This window comes from Microcebus murinus, chromosome 12, assembly GCF_040939455.1.
Source record: "Microcebus murinus isolate Inina chromosome 12, M.murinus_Inina_mat1.0, whole genome shotgun sequence".
NCBI classification, from domain to species: Eukaryota; Metazoa; Chordata; class Mammalia; order Primates; family Cheirogaleidae; genus Microcebus; species Microcebus murinus.
Window position 1 is genome coordinate 83,983,303 of NC_134115.1, and position 18,965 is coordinate 84,002,267.

Consider the following 18,965-nt stretch of genomic DNA (forward strand, 5'->3'; position numbering starts at 1 on the left):
CCCAAATTGATAGAGTTAATGCAATTCAATGAAAATTTCAGGCTTTTATGTAAAAAATAAAAATAAAAATAACTGATAAATTGATTCTAAAATTTATAATGAGAACAGCCAAATAGCCAAAATAACTCTGAAAAGGAAGAATGAAGTTAGAGGACTAACGCTATCTGATTTCAAGATTTATTAATATTACAAAACTATAGTAATCAAAACATCATGGTATTTGTGAAAAGACAAAAAGATTAATGGAAGAGAATACAGAGTCCAAAAATAAAGTCTCGCAAATTATTTTTCAACAAGAGATCAAAATATTCAATGAGGGAAGTCTTTTCAACAAATGGTGCAGAGCAAATCAATACTCATAAGAAAAGACCTTGATTCCTAACTTAAAACATAAAAAAAATTAAATGTTATAGACATAAATGTAAAAGCTAAAATTATAAAAATTTCTAGTAGAAAATAGAACATCTTTGCAACCTTAGGTTAGGTCAAGATTTCTAGAGAAGACAATGAAAGCATTAATCACAAAAGAAAAAATTAATAAATTGGACTTTATAAAAATTCAAAAGTTCTACTCATCACAAAACATGTTAAAAAGTAAAAAAAAAAAAAAAAAAAAAAAGGAAAGCCACACACAGACTAGGGATCTCAACACATATATCTGATGAAGGAACTGTATCTAGAATTAAAACACCTATGATTCAATAATTGGACAAAAAACACATGGTTTAATGATCAAAAGATGAACACTTTTAAAAGATGACAGTCATTGGGGAAATGCAAATTAAAAACATATCAATCCCATTACAATGCTCACTAAGATGACTAAAATTAAAAAGACTGGCTGGATGCAGTGACTCACACCTGTACTTCTAGCACTCTGAGAGGCCAAGGGGCCAGGATCACCTGAGCTCAGGAGTTTGAGACCAGCCTGAGTAAGAGTGAGACCACATCTCTACTAAAAATAGAAAAAATTAGCCAGGCCTGGTGGCGCCCAGCTACTTGGGAGGCTGAGGCAGGAGGATGGCTTAAGCCCAGGAGTTGGAGGCTGCAGTGAGGTATGATGACACCACTGCACTCCAGCCTGGGTGAAAGAGTGAGACTCTGTCTAAAAAAAAAAAAAAAAAAAAAAAAGACTGACAATACCAAACGCATGCAAAGATGTGGAACTGGAACTTATATTATTGGAATTATAAAATGTATGAACATTTTAGAAACCTGTTTGGCAATTTCATAAAACATTTAACATACATCTACCATAGAATACAATAATTCCTACAAATATTTCTAAAAGAAATAAAAACATATCCACAAAAACCCTGTACAAGAAATTTTATAGCTGTTTCATTCATAATAGCCAAAAACAAGAAAAAGCTCAGGTATCAAAACTGTGACATAGTCAGTGAAATACTACTCAACAATAAAAAGGAATGAACTACTGACACCTGCAACAATATGGATGAGTCTCAAATGTTATGCTGAAAAAGGCACAAAAGAGCACATGGTGTATGATTTCTAGGCACATGACATTTTAGAACAGGTAAAACTAACTTATGACAAATCAGAGGCTATTGCTTCTTGGAGTAGAGTAGTGGGATCCACTGGGGAAAAAGAAAAAGGGAATTTTCTAAAGGTATATAAATGTTCTGTATCTTGATGGAATGTGGGTTACAGGGATGCACGCATTTGTGAAAACTACTTGGAGTTTACACTTTAGATCTGCACATTTCATTATGTATAAAGCATACCTCAATTTTAAAAAGATAAAAAGGATGGGCTTTGGGAATCACACAGGGTTCAGCTCTGCCACTTACCAGCTGTGTGACCATGGCCAACTGTTAAATTGTCCGTTTCCTCATCTGTAAAATGGGGAAAACAAGAGTTGAGAATAACCTCATAGAGCTGCCAGGAAGAATAAATGAGATCAATGTTTTAAAGTCATTAGCATACAGTAAACACTCATTACATATTAACAAAAAGAAGTTAGAAATATTTTGTACTTTATGCCAGCAAAGGAGAAACATACAGGAATGGCTAGAGCAGCTAAATGCTGGGCAATTCACAAACATTATCTCACTTTAAAAAAAAAATAACCTCTATTACTTTCTACAACATATGAAAATAAAAATAAAAAATAAAACAACCTCTAATGAGGATTATTACTGTTTTATGGATGTTGAAACTGAGCTTCACAAGCTTCCTATGGCCACTCACCAATGAAGTGACAAAGCCAGGATGCAAACTTTTGCTCATATTTTTTCCACTGTACCATCCATTCATTAGGGTCAAGTTCAGCAACTATCCATGCAACCACTAAGACAGCCCAATTCATATGAGAAGCTACTGAAGGCTGCCTTCATTCTCAATAGTACTGACTCAAGCCTCCTGACACTGAAAAGATGGCCAATTCTGCTTGCTTGACTAGTGAATGAAAGTAAGGCTGCAAGGAGAAACCTGAAAATGCTGCTCTAAGCTTTTACTCTGTTCTTAGGCATCAAGACGGTTCTTGCTACTTGAGGACACTGATTCCCACTTCCTTAGAATGATTTCAAGATAAGAGAATTCCGAATGTAAAATCTGTGCTATAAGTAGGAAGCTAGAGCCGAAGTGTCTCAATTTGACAGAATAGCCTTGAAAACTTGGCAATTGAATTGAGAACCACAGGGGTTTTTAAATACATATTTTTTCTTAATAATGTAAGATCCTTGTACAAAAAAATTAAAATGCAGAGATAATGAAAGTTACCCTGTAATCTCATTTTACCAAAGATACCACTGTTAAAAGTTTGGTGTACTATCTTCCAAACTAAAATCCACCTTCTCCTTAACAAGTCTGTAATATTCCATTACATGGATAACTACAATCCACTTAACTAATCCTCTATTAAACTTTTTGAGTTTGTCCCAATTTTGTTACTATTAAAAATGCTAAAAGGAGTATCTGTGAATGTACATTTTGTATAACTGTCAGTTCTTTAGGATAAATTCCTAGAATATGAATTGTTAAATATGTAATTTCACATTTTAAAACTTTTTGTGTGTTTATGGAGACAGGGTCTTGCTCTGTTACCCAGGCTAAAGTGCAGTGGCATCATCGAAACTCATTGAAACCTCAAACTCCTGGGCTCAAGCAGTCCTCCTATCTTGGTCTTCCAAAGTGCTAGGATTACAGGTGTAAGCTCCCACACCTGGCATATTTTTAAATTTTAAACTGCTCAATCTGTAAAAATAAATGTGCATATTATCAGTTTTGACAGATATATTATGAGATTACATTTTTAAGAGTTCAGCCCTGAAAATTATAATCCTTTAATGCAGGATTTGCAGAGCCAAATGTCTAAGAAGACGAGCAGAAAACCTAATGAGTAAAGGAGCCAGCTACATGGCTCTGTGACAAACCTGAGAGTGCATGCTCATTTAAAGAGGGCAGCCATTACTCTGGTTTCAGCCAACAGATTCCACGTAGAAATCTAAGCTCAGTGTTAGATCTTCCAATTCATCAAGAAAGTCAGAAGTTCAAATTTTTATGAAACTCTTGCAGGTTTTAAACATTGATAACTAACAGGTTTTTATTTAAACACACTGCAAGTCAAACAAAATATATCCATAGGCCAGACTACACATAGCACATGCAATTTTGTGTTAACAGATGAAAAAGATAACACTGTATTTTTACTTCTAATCTTACTATTCTGCAGTTTAGCTTTTCCTATACTTACCAACAAAGCATGTTTAATTTTGGTTCACAGTGACTGTTAGCTCCCTTCAAAGACAGAAGCTTATCACTTCTTGCAGATTCGTATCCACAACAAATATTGAACCAAACCAAACCAAACCAAACAATAAACGTCAGCTAAATTTAGAGGCTAAAGAGTGCTCTTGATTGACCAAAGCAAGCCCAGAAAAGGCTTCATTTGGGACTGAGTTGCTATATTCTCAGCATACTAAGAGAACTTCAAGATTTTTAGAGAAAATGCTAATTTGTAAAACTATGCATAACTTTGAAGAGCATGGCTTTAATACAGGATGTCTCTCCACTACTGACTAACGCAGGAAATTTTCTCTTTGGTGAGACACACACACAAAAAAAGAATTCCTATGCACTCCCTTGTAATCGTGTATTGAATTTAAGCTACCATTTTCAGGGGGTTTTTGTAATGAAATAAAACAAGGATTTATACAAATCTTTCTCTGATCTCAAAATGTTACTGCAATATTGCTCCCATGGAAAGAACAATTGCAGCAATCTATCTAGCCTCAGAGTTTCTTCTCATTCCTTCTTAGTCATCCATTACAAATCTCCAGACTTAGATGTTCAAGCATTCCCTTCACCCACCAGAGATAGTGGGCAGAAATCTATGACTATCCAAGAACCCAACAACCACCTTTGAATGCAACTATCTTTTCATCAATTGTAAACAAGTGCTAAACTCTTGGCTCCGTAGAGAGCCCCTACCAAGTCAGTATAAACTCTGAAATAGGGGCAGAGGTCAAGGAGATGAGTGTTCAGCCTAAGCTCTGGATCTCATACCACCCCCACCCTCTTCAAAAGAATCCTTATCAGAAGGGAGCTCCTCAGCAAAAGGCCACATTCAGGAGACTTGATCTAGCAGTGATATACCAGAATTAGTTGAAGCTTTGGAAGCAGGCTCTTGGAACTGTTATGAATGTGAAATACCTAAATCACTAACAGAATGTTGTGGAGGAAAAGGGACACGAAGGGGGAAAAGAAGGGAGATTTGTGAACGTATCTTCATTTGCTTTAGGAAAGAACCTATCTGATAAACATCTGAATAATCCTGAACCTTAGCCACAGAAGAAATCTCTAGGAGCCTGTCTCCACAGTGAATATCTCACTTTGTGCACCCAAATCATCCTAATACATGCAAAAGAGGCCCAAATGACACTTTCAAAACAGTCTTTATTCTCTTGTACACAAAAAGCCACACTATATATGTTATAAATTAAAGCCTTCCACCATTAGCATTTGGGACTTGTCACAATCGAGAGATACAGACAGCATGGAAGATTAGTTAAAACAAGGGTTCTGAAGTCCCAGTACTTTTCTCTTCCATACACTTTTGGGGTGAGTCATTTAACATCTTCAGGCCTTACAGTTCTTATCTGTAAGATGGGATAATATCATTTTTAATTAAGAGAAGAAATTAAGAAATCAATTAAGAGGTTTCATAAATGCTTAACAAAAAATGCATGTGAAACATTTTGCATATAATAAATATTAGCTATCGTTACTATTATGTGGTAAAAGCCACATCAAGTTTTATGTCTGACTAAACTTTTGGGCAGGAACTGTGTCTTAACTTGGCACGCAAAGTAAGGAGGGAGAAAAGAACAACATTGTTAATGGATGAGGTATTACAAAGTCAAACTTAAAATCATATAATATTATATGATACAACCCTTCTTACACTTACTGAATTTACACAAAGTGCCTGGCACATAAGCAATATCCAACAAATAATAATTTCATTTTCTTCCTTGATCTCTAACATTAACCTTAAATTCACTCTCTCCAGACAACACTTAGGCTCTATGAACTACATTTTGAAACCAAAAATTGTGATATATAGTTTGACAACTAAGAATGGACCCATTAGGACATGTGCCAGAATACTAGAATTTTGGATAAAACCTGTGGGGTACTCTAGGTGAGATGTACATTTCTCTTCCATAGCTGGAAGAATCCACAAAAAGTTTCCTTGGGATCCCAAGATACATGATGGTTGAATGCAAAGCCAGAATAAGTTAGTGGTGTCAGGCTGTCTTTTTATCTTTCCTGTTCATCCTACCATCACCTGTGGATCCTTGCTTGGTGGGCATCCACCAGTATAGCAAGAGAGGCCAGAGATTAATTTAAGTCTCTAATTCAAGTCTCTTTTAAAATACTCATTTAGTCTGGGTGCAGTGGCTCATGACTATTATTCTAGCACTTGGGAGGTCAAGACAGGAAGATTGCTTGAGGTCAGGAGTTCAAGACCTGCCAGAGCAAGAGCAAGACCTATCTCTACAAAACATAGAAAAAGTTGCTAGGTGTAGTGGTACATGCCTGCGGTCCCAGCTACTTGGGAGGCTGAAGTAGGAGGATCACTTGAGCCCAGGAACTTGAGGTTGCAATAAGCTACGATGATGCCACTGGACTCTAGCCAGGGTGACAGAGCAAAACCCTCAGTTAGTGAGTGAGTGCGTGAGTGAGTGAATGAGTGAGTCAGTAAGTAAGTAAATAAATAAATAAATCACAATACATTACTCATTTGCAGGTCCTTGATTAGAATATATTTTTTAAAGTCTGAGTCAACAGGAATCCCAAACATACAGTGCTATAAAAATGGTAATGGTCAGATTCTAAATTGTATAATTTGACCAAAGAGAAAATGCATAATCTGAGAATTTGTTTTATTAAACAGAAGGTTAACTTCTTTAGTCTCCTAAGAGGTGAAATAAATCAGTTGGCAGATGGTTATTTGGGAGGTTACCTGCTGCTGCTGGTTGGGAGAAGGAGACCAAAACACCCTAACTGTCAATCAGATGATAAAGAAGTCTTGACCAAAATGGTTAGCTCTGTTACTGTGACTCAACTATTTACTTGAAACTGTAACTTACACCTGCTAACATCTGAAATAATTCATCTTTGTGTCATTAAGAAACACAGGCTAGTTTAATTGAATAAAATGCATTTACTATAGCCCATTAGTATAGAGACACTGAAAATTTCAACATTACTACATAGCCTCAAATAGTACATACTTAATAGTATTTGCCAAGCACTGCTCTAAACACTTTACATATATTATTTCACTTAATCCTCACAGTCCTATAAAATAGAAATACACTTTTTTTTTTTTTTTTGAGACAAGAGTCTTGCTCTGTAGCCCAGGCTACAGTGCAGTGACATCAACATAGCTCACTGCAACCTCAAACTCCTGAAGTGATTCTCCCGCTTCAGCCTTCCAAGAAGCTGGGACTACAGGCATGTGTCATAACACCCAACTAATTTTTCTATTTTTCGTACAAACGAGGTCTCACTCTTGCTCAAGCTGGCCTCGAACTCCTGAGCTCAAGTAATCCTCCTGCCTTGGCCTCCCAGAGTACTAGGATTACAGGACTGAGCTACCATGCCTGGCCCAGAAATACATTTTTATTGTCCCCATTTTATAGACAAGAAAACCGAGGCACAGAGAGATTAAATTTAACCAAGATTACAGAAAGTGCAGCCAAATTGAACCTAAGCAATCTTGAGCCAGAGTCCCCACTCTTAATTCGGAAGAGTTTGGGTATATATTTTAGAAAGCAAAAGTGGTCATTTGAAATGCAGACAAAAAATTTACAACCATGTTCACTATGACATTTATAATGTATAAAAAACTGATAACAATCTAATTACACAACAACAGAAGAATGGTTACATAAATCATGGTAAAGCTATTTACTTTCATTGAAATATTATCCTGCCATTAAAAATATTTATGAAAAATGTTCCATGACTTTGGACAATGCTCCCAATGTAATCATGAGTGGGAAAAAAAACAGGATACAAAATTACATATATAGTACGATTCCTAATTATGTAAAAGATGAGCTCAGACACAACTTGAAAGGACATATTCTCAAATGAGAAACAATGGTTATTTGAGGTGGTGGGATTAAGGATGCGTATATTTTTCTTTTAGTGTTTTCCACAATGAACATACCTTATTCTACTACCAGTTTAAACTAAAGTAATTTTTTTCTTTTAATCAAGCTGTACCAAGATCCTCAACCAGTTAGTAAAAAACAGCTAAAATGCTTGTAACATGTCTAACTTCAAGTACCTACTTTCCTTGAGATCATAACCTTTGACAATATAATCAGCACATACCAACAAGAATGTTCACCTTTAACTTTGGAAATCAAATTAAAATAAATATTTTCAATTTTGGTCAATGTTTACTCTTGATGTAATTATTTGTAGGATTATATTACAAGAGGAGATATGTAGGCCAAAAATTCAGGAATAGCTTTGCTGAAATAGATATTAAGGGACAAAAGTTTGGGGAGGAAGAACAGCTGTTGCTAATCCAACTATTTACCCTTTGACCCTCTATCTGGCCAATAACTGAACACTACCAATTGTCTCCCTGTATTATGTGCTATTTACAATCCCTGAGAGGCATGAAAGGAATTAATAATTTAGCCAAGAAAGCTGACAGCCTTTATTGGGAAGCCCCTTGTCTGTGGGATAGAAATCAGAGCAAGTAGCTGTCCTGAAGTCACAGGTCCCTTAACTGTTCCTGTTTTATAGCCTAATTGGCCCCCAAACATAAATCAATTATTTCTCCTGTTTTAAGCAACAATGACTTCTATTCTCTAAATTCCCTTGTATCAAGTTGGTCCTTGTTCTCTTGAGTTTTACAACTACACGGTAAACACGATGGCTGAGGAAAAAACTCGGATAGCAGGGCAGACTGGGGTTATTTGGAAACAGAAGCACAGAAAGGTTATGCTGTTTTGAACTTCTCTTGACCTTTGACTGCCCTTGTCCCTAGCTTATGCTAATGGACATGGTACAGGGACACTTCTTGTAGAAATGAACTTAGCCTGAACCTGTGCCATAACATTGGACTCCAGGAAGCCCAGGAATCATAGGAAGGCAGCCAGAGTGTGAACAGCTGCCTATATTCTAAGCATGGCTGCCCATCTGCTCTATCACAGAAAAGGTAAAAAAGGCCATTTGAATTAGACAAAGTCAGTCTTTCCTCAACTAGTTCCAACACATCCCACCTGTTGTCCCAAGCTTACCTATAACCACTGCCAAACACAACCAGAAATTAGCAACGGAAGTATTTCCTGTTCCAAAATAAGCAAGTGTGACCAGGCTTTCCTATCAGAAATTTGGGTGTGGGGGACTTTGGAGACTCCAAATTCCAAAGATACAACATGAAGAAATCCCTATTATTCTCAATCTAATGTACAAAAGTCATGAGGTATTAACATAGGAAAGGTTATTCCTTCCCAGACTCCAAAAAATATGCAGTATCAAAAATAATAACCAATTTAACACAAAACACAGCTCATCTCAGTCTTGAGGCTTCCTATCACTTGGTAGGGCTGTGCATGCACACTTGAAACTCATGCTTGGTACAGACTGAGACAATAAAATTTTCTTTTTGCCTATTTATCATTAAAATAGATCCTTATGTATCTCTTCAAAGAGAAAGATTAATATATAATACTACTAACTTCACAAAAATAATACCAAAATTACTGAGAATACTACCTACATACACTAATTACAATTTTTAAAAGAAAAGTGACTGTTTTAGATAACTCCCAATTGTATACTAATACATGAAAATTACGTCTATCTGTTAATTCTAATGGAATGGAGACATCTGTAAATCACCATATCTAGGTAGGGATTCTATGCAGAAATGTTAAATGAGCTAGGACTACTTGGCCCAGAAAAAAGAATTCAACAATAATCTTTATAAGAATATGAAGGGCCTTTCTCAGAAAATGGGTATTAGCCATTTTCAACTAAGAACAAAAAAGGAGAATAAGCTTAAGTAGTATGTGCTAAAATAGAAGCTTAAAAAAATGTCTTTTCAAATGTTTTCCAATAGACTGTTAATACACGAGGACAGGAGCTTCACTTATTTGCCTATCCGTGGAGCCAAGAACTGGGCCTGGAGCAAACAGAACACTCAGTTCTTAACAAACTAAGTTTTCAACTATTTGGCATGTTTTATGAGCAGTTGAAAGGTTTTAGGACATATCAATGTCCTTCCTAGTGTTAAAAAATGCTTCTAAGAAAGGAGCATGACTCCAGAAAATAACTAAATTTACCTTTTTTCCTCCTAAACAAAGGCTATTCATAAGAGCATGACAGAGAGAAAATTCAGTTGACGCTAAAACAGTATGCATTTGAAATGCAGGAGTCTACTTCCATGCAGATTTTTTTCAATATAAGTTACAACAGCGTGCCTGCCTCGCCTGCCTCCCTTTCCACCTCCTCCACTTCTTCTGCCTCTGCCACCCCTGAGAAAGCAAGACCAACCCCTCCTTTTTCTCCTCCTCAGGATAAAGAATTTTGTAATGATTCACTTCCACTTCATGAATAATAAATATATTTTCTCTTCTTTATGACTTTTTTTTTCCCTTTAAAACAGAGTCTCCCTCTGTCACCCAGGCTAGAGTGCCGTGGCATCAGCCTAGCTCACAGCAACCTCAAACTCCCGGGCTCAAGCAATCCTGCTGCCTCAACTTCCCAAGTAGCTGGGACTACAGGTGTGCACCACCACGCCTGGCTAATTTTTTTTCTATTTTTAGTAGAGTTGGGGTCTTGCTCTTGCTCAGGCTGGTCTCGAACTCCTGAGCTCAAGTGATCGTCCCACCTTGGCCTCCCAGAGTGCTAGGATTACAGGTGTGAGCCACCAGGCCCAGCCTTTATGACTTTCTTAACATCTTTTCCCTAGCTTACTTTATTGTAAGAATACAGTATATAACACTTATGCCATACAAAATGTGTTAATAACCACTGTATCTCCCTGGAAAGGATGTATTGAAGATGCAGCAGAGAAAATGCCTGCAATCACCCTGCAGGTGCCCCAGTGTGATTAAGAGCCACTTCCCACTATGCCCAGAGCCATGACTCACCAGGAGCCTAGTCAGGCGGGTGACTATAAAATGTACATCAGGCCCCTGCTCCTCAACTGCCTGGACACCTCACAGACTGTCCAGTCCACATCTATTAACAGCCAATAGGCTGTTAATAAGTTTTGGGGGAGTCAAAACATATACATGAATTTTTAATTGCGCAGGAGGTTGTCATCCCTAACCCCCACATGCTGTATTCACCCATAGCTACTGGTATACTGGTGTTATGCCACCTAACACAAAACTGATTCTGAACTTTACAACTTCCAGAAAGACAAATCTGTCTCCCTGGTGTTTGATAAGCATCACAGGACATATTTTGTCTCACAATTCATAGGTATTTTTTTAACAAGCATGGATATTTATACTACTAAGGTGTATGGAAATTATGTGATAAAGTCCACACCCTCAAAGCTGATATTAGCCAGGATAGTGGAAAGGTGAGCTTTTTTACTTATCTCAACAGCAGAATGGTGACAAACAGTCAGTCCTACAACCCTAACAAAGTAGTAAAACCAGAAAAATAATTCTAAACTATCTCATGGAGCTTCTATCTAAATTATCATTTGACCATTTGGCATTATACCAAAATAGAGTCTGTATGTACAAGATACTCCCATGTCCTATTTCTAATTATAATTATAATCATGTCCCAAAATGGAGCATGTCATATTTTGGGAACACTGGAAACCCAAATGATTATCTACAATCAAGACTTATACCATCCTGAAAAGCATCATTTTATTAGACCTTGAAATGTTCACTCTTATAATGCTTTATAAATTAAACTGTGGTACAAAACTTATCAATTATAACTTCTAAGCCAAGCATAATCTTTCTTTGAAAGAAATTACATCAAAACCAAATACTTTGGAAAAGTAGTTGTAAGCATATGGTTGTGCCTAAATGAAAGTAAAATTTTTGTTGTTGCTGGCTTCATGGAAGGATGGAGAACAGAGAGCAAGGAGATCAGTATTAAATAGAAATTTTCAGCAAACCAACTTTATATTAAATGGATGGGATCCTGCCCACTGAATAACATTAGAAGAAAAAGAAAGTATAACTAAAAAACCCACAATGCCCCTCCCATAATTATAAATTAAAGTGAAATAAAATCTGAGCATCAATAAAATATGGCTTAAAAATGACATCTTAAGTTATGCATTTAAAAGTATACACACACATCTTTTTCTTACCAATGAACATTGGGTAACATTCATAACTTACTAGTGCCTGGGTCAAGCTCTGCCAATTCATCCTGACAGAAACCTAAAGAGAAAACAATAGGAAAAAAGGATTATGATTTGTGAATTACTCCGAGCTGATTCCAAATACGAAAAAGCAAGTATCATATACAGGAGGAAAAATCCAGCCTCAGAAGTCAATTTGTGTTTGAATCCTAACTGTAATACAGGCATTCTCAAACTACGGCCCCAAGGGCCACATGCAGGCCTCCTAGCACATTTACACATTTATCCAGCCCCTCCTGGTGATTTTGCCACCGCTGCCTGTCCTGCCGAACAGCCAACTCATCCCGGGCCCACAGTGCACACTCTCCAATGGTCTGAGGGACAGTAAACTGGCCCCCTGTTTAAAAATTTTGAGGACTCCTGCTGTAATATTTAATTACTATATATCCTTCCATTTTATCATCTTAATATAAAAATGGAGATAATAATACAGTTGTAATGAGGACTAAATGAGATATCAATATAAAGTTCTTGGCACACCATAGGAGCTCAGTATATAATATTACAAGTAATTATGAGTAAGCACACCAATGTCAGTTGGAATACAAACTCAAAGGAAAATTACCATTCATTTAATGTCTGTCATGTTCTACTTCACATTATTGATTCTTTTCCAAAAGGAGGCAAAATATAGAAAACATGAACTTATAATAAATATCAATGTAATTTTATATAAAATTTTCACAAATGCTGAAGAATTTTACCTACAAATGGAAGTAATTCTTCCATTAATAAGTATACTATTCAGGTTAGAATAAATACCTCTCAAAGCACATTTCATACCCCAAAAGTCTGAGCTACATTTGTCTGACTGTTGTGTAACAATCACACTGGAGAAATACATCAAGCACAATGAATGGCAAACACAGTAGGTCCTCTATACACAGCTAATGAAAATTCTTTTTTCCTGAAATAACTGCCTCCTTTCTCTCGTTTGCTTTCTACTCATCCTCAGTTTAAATACTTCCTCAGAAAAACTTTCTCTTGTCTCATTTATCCTTGTCTCACACATAAAGTCAAATCCCCAGTTATAATTATTTGTAACACTTGTCCTGCTTCTTCATAGCACCCATCTCTCACAAGCCTTGCACATAGTAGCTGTTCAATAAACAACTGTAGTATCTCAACAGTAAATTCAAAAATAATGGATTAGCCAGATGTGGTGGTACACATCTCTAGTCCCAGCTACTCTAGAGGCTGAGGCAGAAAGATTGCTTGAGCTCAGGAGTTTAAGGCTGCAGTAAGCTATGATCATACCAGTATACTCTACTCCAGGCAACAGACTGAGACCCTGTCTCAAAAAAAAATAGATAGAATAAAAATTATGGAGCCAAACTAGGACTAGAGGGACATGACTTCTGTCATCAGAACTGGGCACCCTAAAGCCAAACCAGCAACTGGCAGTCATGTGGGAGAAATGGGATTCAAGTAGCAGGCAGACTATTTAAACATCATAGCTTTTACAGTATTTTGCAATCCTGGGCTGTTCTGGTAACATCAGTCACCAAACATACCACATCCTTTCCTGTCTTCCTATGCTTCCTCCTTCTCCTCCACTTGGTAAAAAACTACTCATTCTTCAAGATTCAGCTCCAGAAACACCACAACTATGAAATATGGAAAACAGAAGAGGCCCCTTTAGTATTCACCAAATGATAAAGGAATAATTTCAATATGTGCCTCCTCCACTAGATAGTGAGTTCTTCACATGTAGGGACTGTGCTTCTACCATCTGTGGAGCTGCTTCTATGCCTAGAACAGTTGCCAATACATCATGGAAGGTGCTCAAATACAGGATGAACAATACAGAAAATACAACCCTGCCTCTAGGATCATAGTCTAGGGGAAGAAACTCATAAAAGCATAAAATTTAAGTCTAGTATGTAGAAGGTCAGAAGGTTTTGTGTTAGATAGATTCTGTTGCACCTTTAAAGAAAATGAAATATGGAAATCTTTATGCTAGTATTATTCACTATCTCATTCATATTAATAACTGTATCAGCTATTATCAGAATAGTTCCATCTGCCTGCAAATGCAGTCACTTATTCCTTCAAATGTTATTAAGTATCTGCTCATACTATAGCAGCTCCAAAGGCCTGGAAGATACAGACATGAATAAGACTGACCCTATTGTCTGAGAATGAATAGTCTAGAAGGGTGGAGAACAGATAAAAATAACCCAACAATGTGAATGTACTTAAATGCTACTAAAATGTACACTTAAAATGGTTAAAATGGGAAATTTTATGTTATATACATTTTACCACAATAAAAAAAGATTAAAACCCAGTGAAAAAAAGATGAAACAAAATTTTTGAAAAAATTAACTATATAGGGACAGATGGACACAATACAAGTGGGAAGTAGTATGGAGTAGTAAGAGCATAAATTTTGTTATCAGAATAGGTTTGCATCCTGGCACCATTACTTACTGATTGTGTTAACTTAGGAAGTGACTTCACCTCTCTGAGCCAATTTCCTCATCTGTAGATTGTTACGAGGATTCAATGATATGATGCACTTAGGTTAGTGAAAGTGCTTGGCAGCTATGATCAATACTAGTGAGAGTGGAAAAGCAGCAATCATGGGGCCAGGAGCATGGAGGAGACAGTCATTCACTAGACAAACAGGGCTATTTGAGAAACATATTCAGGTGAAGCAGCATGTAAAAGGAATGAACAAAGAGAGAAAACAATGTTACTTGGTAATCTGATTTGACTATAGTCTCAGCAGGGGCATATCATAAGGACCTTTAACTGCCATACCTGAGCAGTTATGGGCTTTCATCCTGAGCAACAGTCACTGAAAATATACGTATACACCTAGGAAGTATGTCAATACCAGCCCAACTCTGATTACTTCAATACAGTGGCTCTAAAATTTCTACCAGGTACCTACAATGTATAGTGCCCCTGCCCCCACCCCCCCAAAATTTCAACCAGGAAACTAAAAGCACAAGGAGTTTCAGAAAAATGAAAGAGCTTTGTTAGGATAACCAACACGTACATGCAAACCATCCACAGCCCTTAAATTGTAGGAACTCTTCCCATTTTTTCAGGCCCTCCTCCAACTCCATCTTCCTCTAGACTCCTTTTGGTAGAATGAATGGCCCGGGTAGACATAAAGAAGGAACACCACTTTTTTATTGGGGGGGAGGGAGCAGTGGGGTTTGGGTAACAAAACCATCAGGAAACCAGACCACAGCCTGTCTTACAGCTAGGTCTGCAGCCTGCAAGCTAGCTCCAGATCCAAGCAAATACAGGAACACTTTTCTTGGATTGGCTGAATACATTAAATTCACATCTGCCTCTTGTCTTTCTATCCAGTGAGTGCCACTTGGTCCATTAGCTTTTGTTTCTCATAGGCAACCTGACAAATCATACTTCAAGAATAACAGAAAATGCTTTTGAATACAGAGTCATAAGACCACAAATCCACACAGAAAAAGCTGGCTGGCAGAGCTTCAAGTAATATTTTCCTTTCCCAATCTACAAATGTCAAGGACACATTATAAAAACCGCAACAAAAACAATGCCCTTTTCCTAATGTCGTTTTCTTAACATGAAATCTTAGGGGCGCAAAAAAAAAAAAAAAAAAAAAAAAAAAGCACATGAGGGATAGAGGGAGCCAAGGATTCTCAATTATATAACCTATTATGACCACTTATTTGCTCAGCTTAAATGCAGTTTATAAGAAGTGTCTATATTTCTATGGAAACATTAGTAACTTCCATCTGATCAGCCTCCATCACCTTTCATATAATTTTCAGAATTCTAGCTTTGTAATTACAGCCTTGAAACCAGACTGAAGGCAGAAAAGTCAGCACATGATTATGACATTTAAATTTAAAACATTTAAAAAAAATAAAAAATAGTACACAGCTTCAAGGCTGTAGTTACAGAATCAGAAGGTGAAAACAGTTTAGGGAAGCAATTCCATCTGATGAGTCCAGAGGTCATTAGTGTTTCTATGGAAATATAATATAGGCATTTCTCAGAAAACTGCATGTACTGATGTGCCTCTGACATTTTTCATTTACAATTTCTGGTTCTCTAGAAGAACAAAAATGATGGTTGATATTCCTTCAGCTTGGAGGTTAAATAAATTTCAAAATGCATACATATAAGAAAATGTACAAAATAATCTGTCAGTTGCCATTTATTGAATCTTTATTATATGCCAAGCATCAGTTTGATGCTGTACATAAATTCTTACTAAAAAGTAGCTACTATTATCTCCATCTTATAGGTGTAAAGAGATTACTGTACTCTAATACATGGAAAGAGCCACAGAAGTCAAAACAAGAGAACTTCTATTCAGAGCATCTTGGCTAATAAAACCTTACCTTTGTATGGTACATGCTTTGCAAAAGCCAGATAGATGGGAATTTGTCGTAATTTCAAAGAGCAAACCCTGAAACTCCCACAAGAGCAAAGCCCCAGAGTCCAAGAAGAAATACCATACCTTACTTGAGCCCATTGACAAGCTACCTCTTGAATAATCCAAGATGCCCATGTTAGCAGCAGCTACTAGCTTCTTTTAAAAAATTATAAATTGCTCCCAGCAGGGGTGGAAGACAGTGAAGGAGATTTTTTTTTCCTCACAGTCATTTCAAAGACCAACTGAAGAAAAGAGTTACAGGCCAAGGAGTTTGAAAATGGTCAGAGAGCTTTCAAAGTCATTTCAGAAAGTGTCCCATACCATTCTCAACAGAAGGTTTGGTAGAACAGAAGCCAGTGCTGTTCAGGAAATCCCTTAGTGAAGAGCAGATGCAAACAAAGAAATGCCCCACGTGGCAGAATGTACCTTTTCCTTATTCTCTTCGAAAATGTGCACATAAAAATGGAACATGGATGTATGAAGACCTTAAAAATATTTGTCCCTGCAGATTAATCCTAGAAATCTATCCTAGGGGTTGGAAATTTTAAAAAATAGTACAAAATTGGGAGCCACCTAAAAATTCAACTACAAGAAAAGATCCAATTATGGCATACCTATTCAATGGGATATTTTGTGAACATTATGTTTAAAAAGAGTTTCTAATGAGGAAATACCATATTTAAAAACATAATATGAAACTGTACTCTCAGAACAAGCTCAGCTATATCACAATACCTATGTACATGAAAAAGCACACTTTGGTCTATTTTCTCCCAGTTATTATCTCTAAATGTAGGCATTACAGCTGATTTTTTTCTAATTAAAAATACATTATTTTTATAAACAGAAACATGTACATTTTTTAAAAGCCTAAGAACAAAATGATTTGGCTAAACTCTCTAAAATCAACCACTTCAACTGAAGGGAAAAAAACTATCAGACATTCTCTAAACAACTTTTAAATTACTTTTTTTTTTTTTTTTTTTTTTTGAGACAGAGTCTTGCTTTGTTGCCCAGGCTAAAGTGAGTGCCGTGGCATCAGGCTAGCTCACAGCAACCTCAAACTCCTGGGCTCAAGCGATCCTCCTGCCTCAGCCTCCCAAGTAGCTGGGACTACAGGCATGCGCCAGCATGCCCAGCTAATTTTTTCTATATATATTAGTTGGCCAATTAATTTCTTTCTACTTATAGTAGAGACGGGGTCTTGCTCTTGCTCAGGCTGGTTTCGAACTCCTGACCTCAAGCAATCCGCCCGCCTCGGCCTCCCAGAGTGCTAGGATTACAGGCGTGAGCCACCGCGCCCAGCCTAAATTACTATCTTATTAGAAACAATTCTGGGCACTGATCTTTCGACATACTCTAACAGTCATTAATGTCTAAAGCTCAGTACCATTTCCCATCTCCAGAAATCCATTGTATGGCAACAAAGAGATACAACATCTTTAACCTAACACCCCAGGATCTTGCAAATCTAAAGCAAAACTAGTTAATCATACCCATGAAATAATTCCAAAAGAAATTTTTAAAAACTATTCAAACCTGATGAGTTAAGAAGAACAACAACAATCAATATGTTTATACCACTGCATAAATAAAGGATATTCTACAAACAGGATTAAGGTGAAAATACTGCTTTTTCTTAGATGCTAAATTTTCCTACATTCTAAAATGAAATTCAATAAATATTTACCCAGCGTTTTCAATGTATAGGGCACTGTGCCAGATTCCATAAGGGAAACAGATGAATAAAGCTATTACCCCCAGTTCTTATACTCTAATAGGGAAAATAGAAAATTAACTAGATATAAGGAATTATGTATCAAGTAAATGCCCTAATGGAGACACTAGCAGCAGTTAGATAAACAGTACTTACTTCTTCCTAGGGGAAACTAGAAAAGATTTGATGGCAAAAGTGGCACTTAAATCAGGTGAGTAAGGGAGAAAAGGAAAAAGGTAAATATGGACAGACTATCAATAATACTCAGAAAGCCATACATATCTTTTGGATGTCCTTATCCACTACTGGCAAATGTTTTCCCCAGAGGTGGTCATATCCCAATAGATGATTATATAGGCCCTGTCTGACATGTTCTTTCCTAAATGTCATCAAGGGCAAGAAAAGTCCTATCCTAGCACACACACTACTTTCTCATCCCGGGCTAGATGGTCTCATTCACACACACGGTTTCACCTACACTTCCCAACTGATGACTCCCGCCAAACTTTCAATTCCAGATTAAGACTCTTCTCCTGAATCACAGACCCATCTATCCAAATGCCTATTATCAATATCTACCTGGATACCCCAAAGGCTCCACCCAATTCAACATGTCAAATTGAACCTATTATTTTTTCTTTGAAATCTGCTTCTCTTGTGTTCTTCACTCAGGTTCCAGGTACCACCAACTCTCAAGCCCCAAGCTAGAGATCCCAGGGACTCCTCCTTGGCTCCCACTTTACCATCCTCCCTAACTTTCCACTGCAATTAATCCAATCAGTCACCAAGACATTTCATTCTCTCTCAAATCTTCCCAAACCTAGTTCAAGCCTTCTAATCACCCTAGAATCCTAGACTATTATAACCGTTCTCCAGCCACTTCTTTCACTTCCTGGAATTTAGATTTCCTAATCCACTCAAAAATCCTGGTGGTTCCCCTTTTTCAACTTTTCAGCATAGCATTCATG

At 36.9% G+C, this 18,965-nt stretch overlaps 1 protein-coding gene across 3 annotated transcripts in view; it reads right to left on the reverse strand.

Moving 5' to 3' along the window:
- Positions 1–18,965, reverse strand: part of NR6A1 (nuclear receptor subfamily 6 group A member 1) — a 238,189-nt gene that overhangs the window by 186,875 nt on the left and 32,349 nt on the right. For all 3 annotated transcript variants that reach the window (XM_076009030.1, XM_076009029.1, XM_076009031.1), the window contains exons 2-3: positions 11,877–11,918; positions 1,812–1,856 (exon numbers count right to left, since the gene is read on the reverse strand). In XM_076009030.1, coding sequence (XP_075865145.1) covers positions 1,812–1,856; positions 11,877–11,918 — 87 coding nt within the window. The remainder of the gene's footprint in view (positions 1–1,811; positions 1,857–11,876; positions 11,919–18,965) is intronic.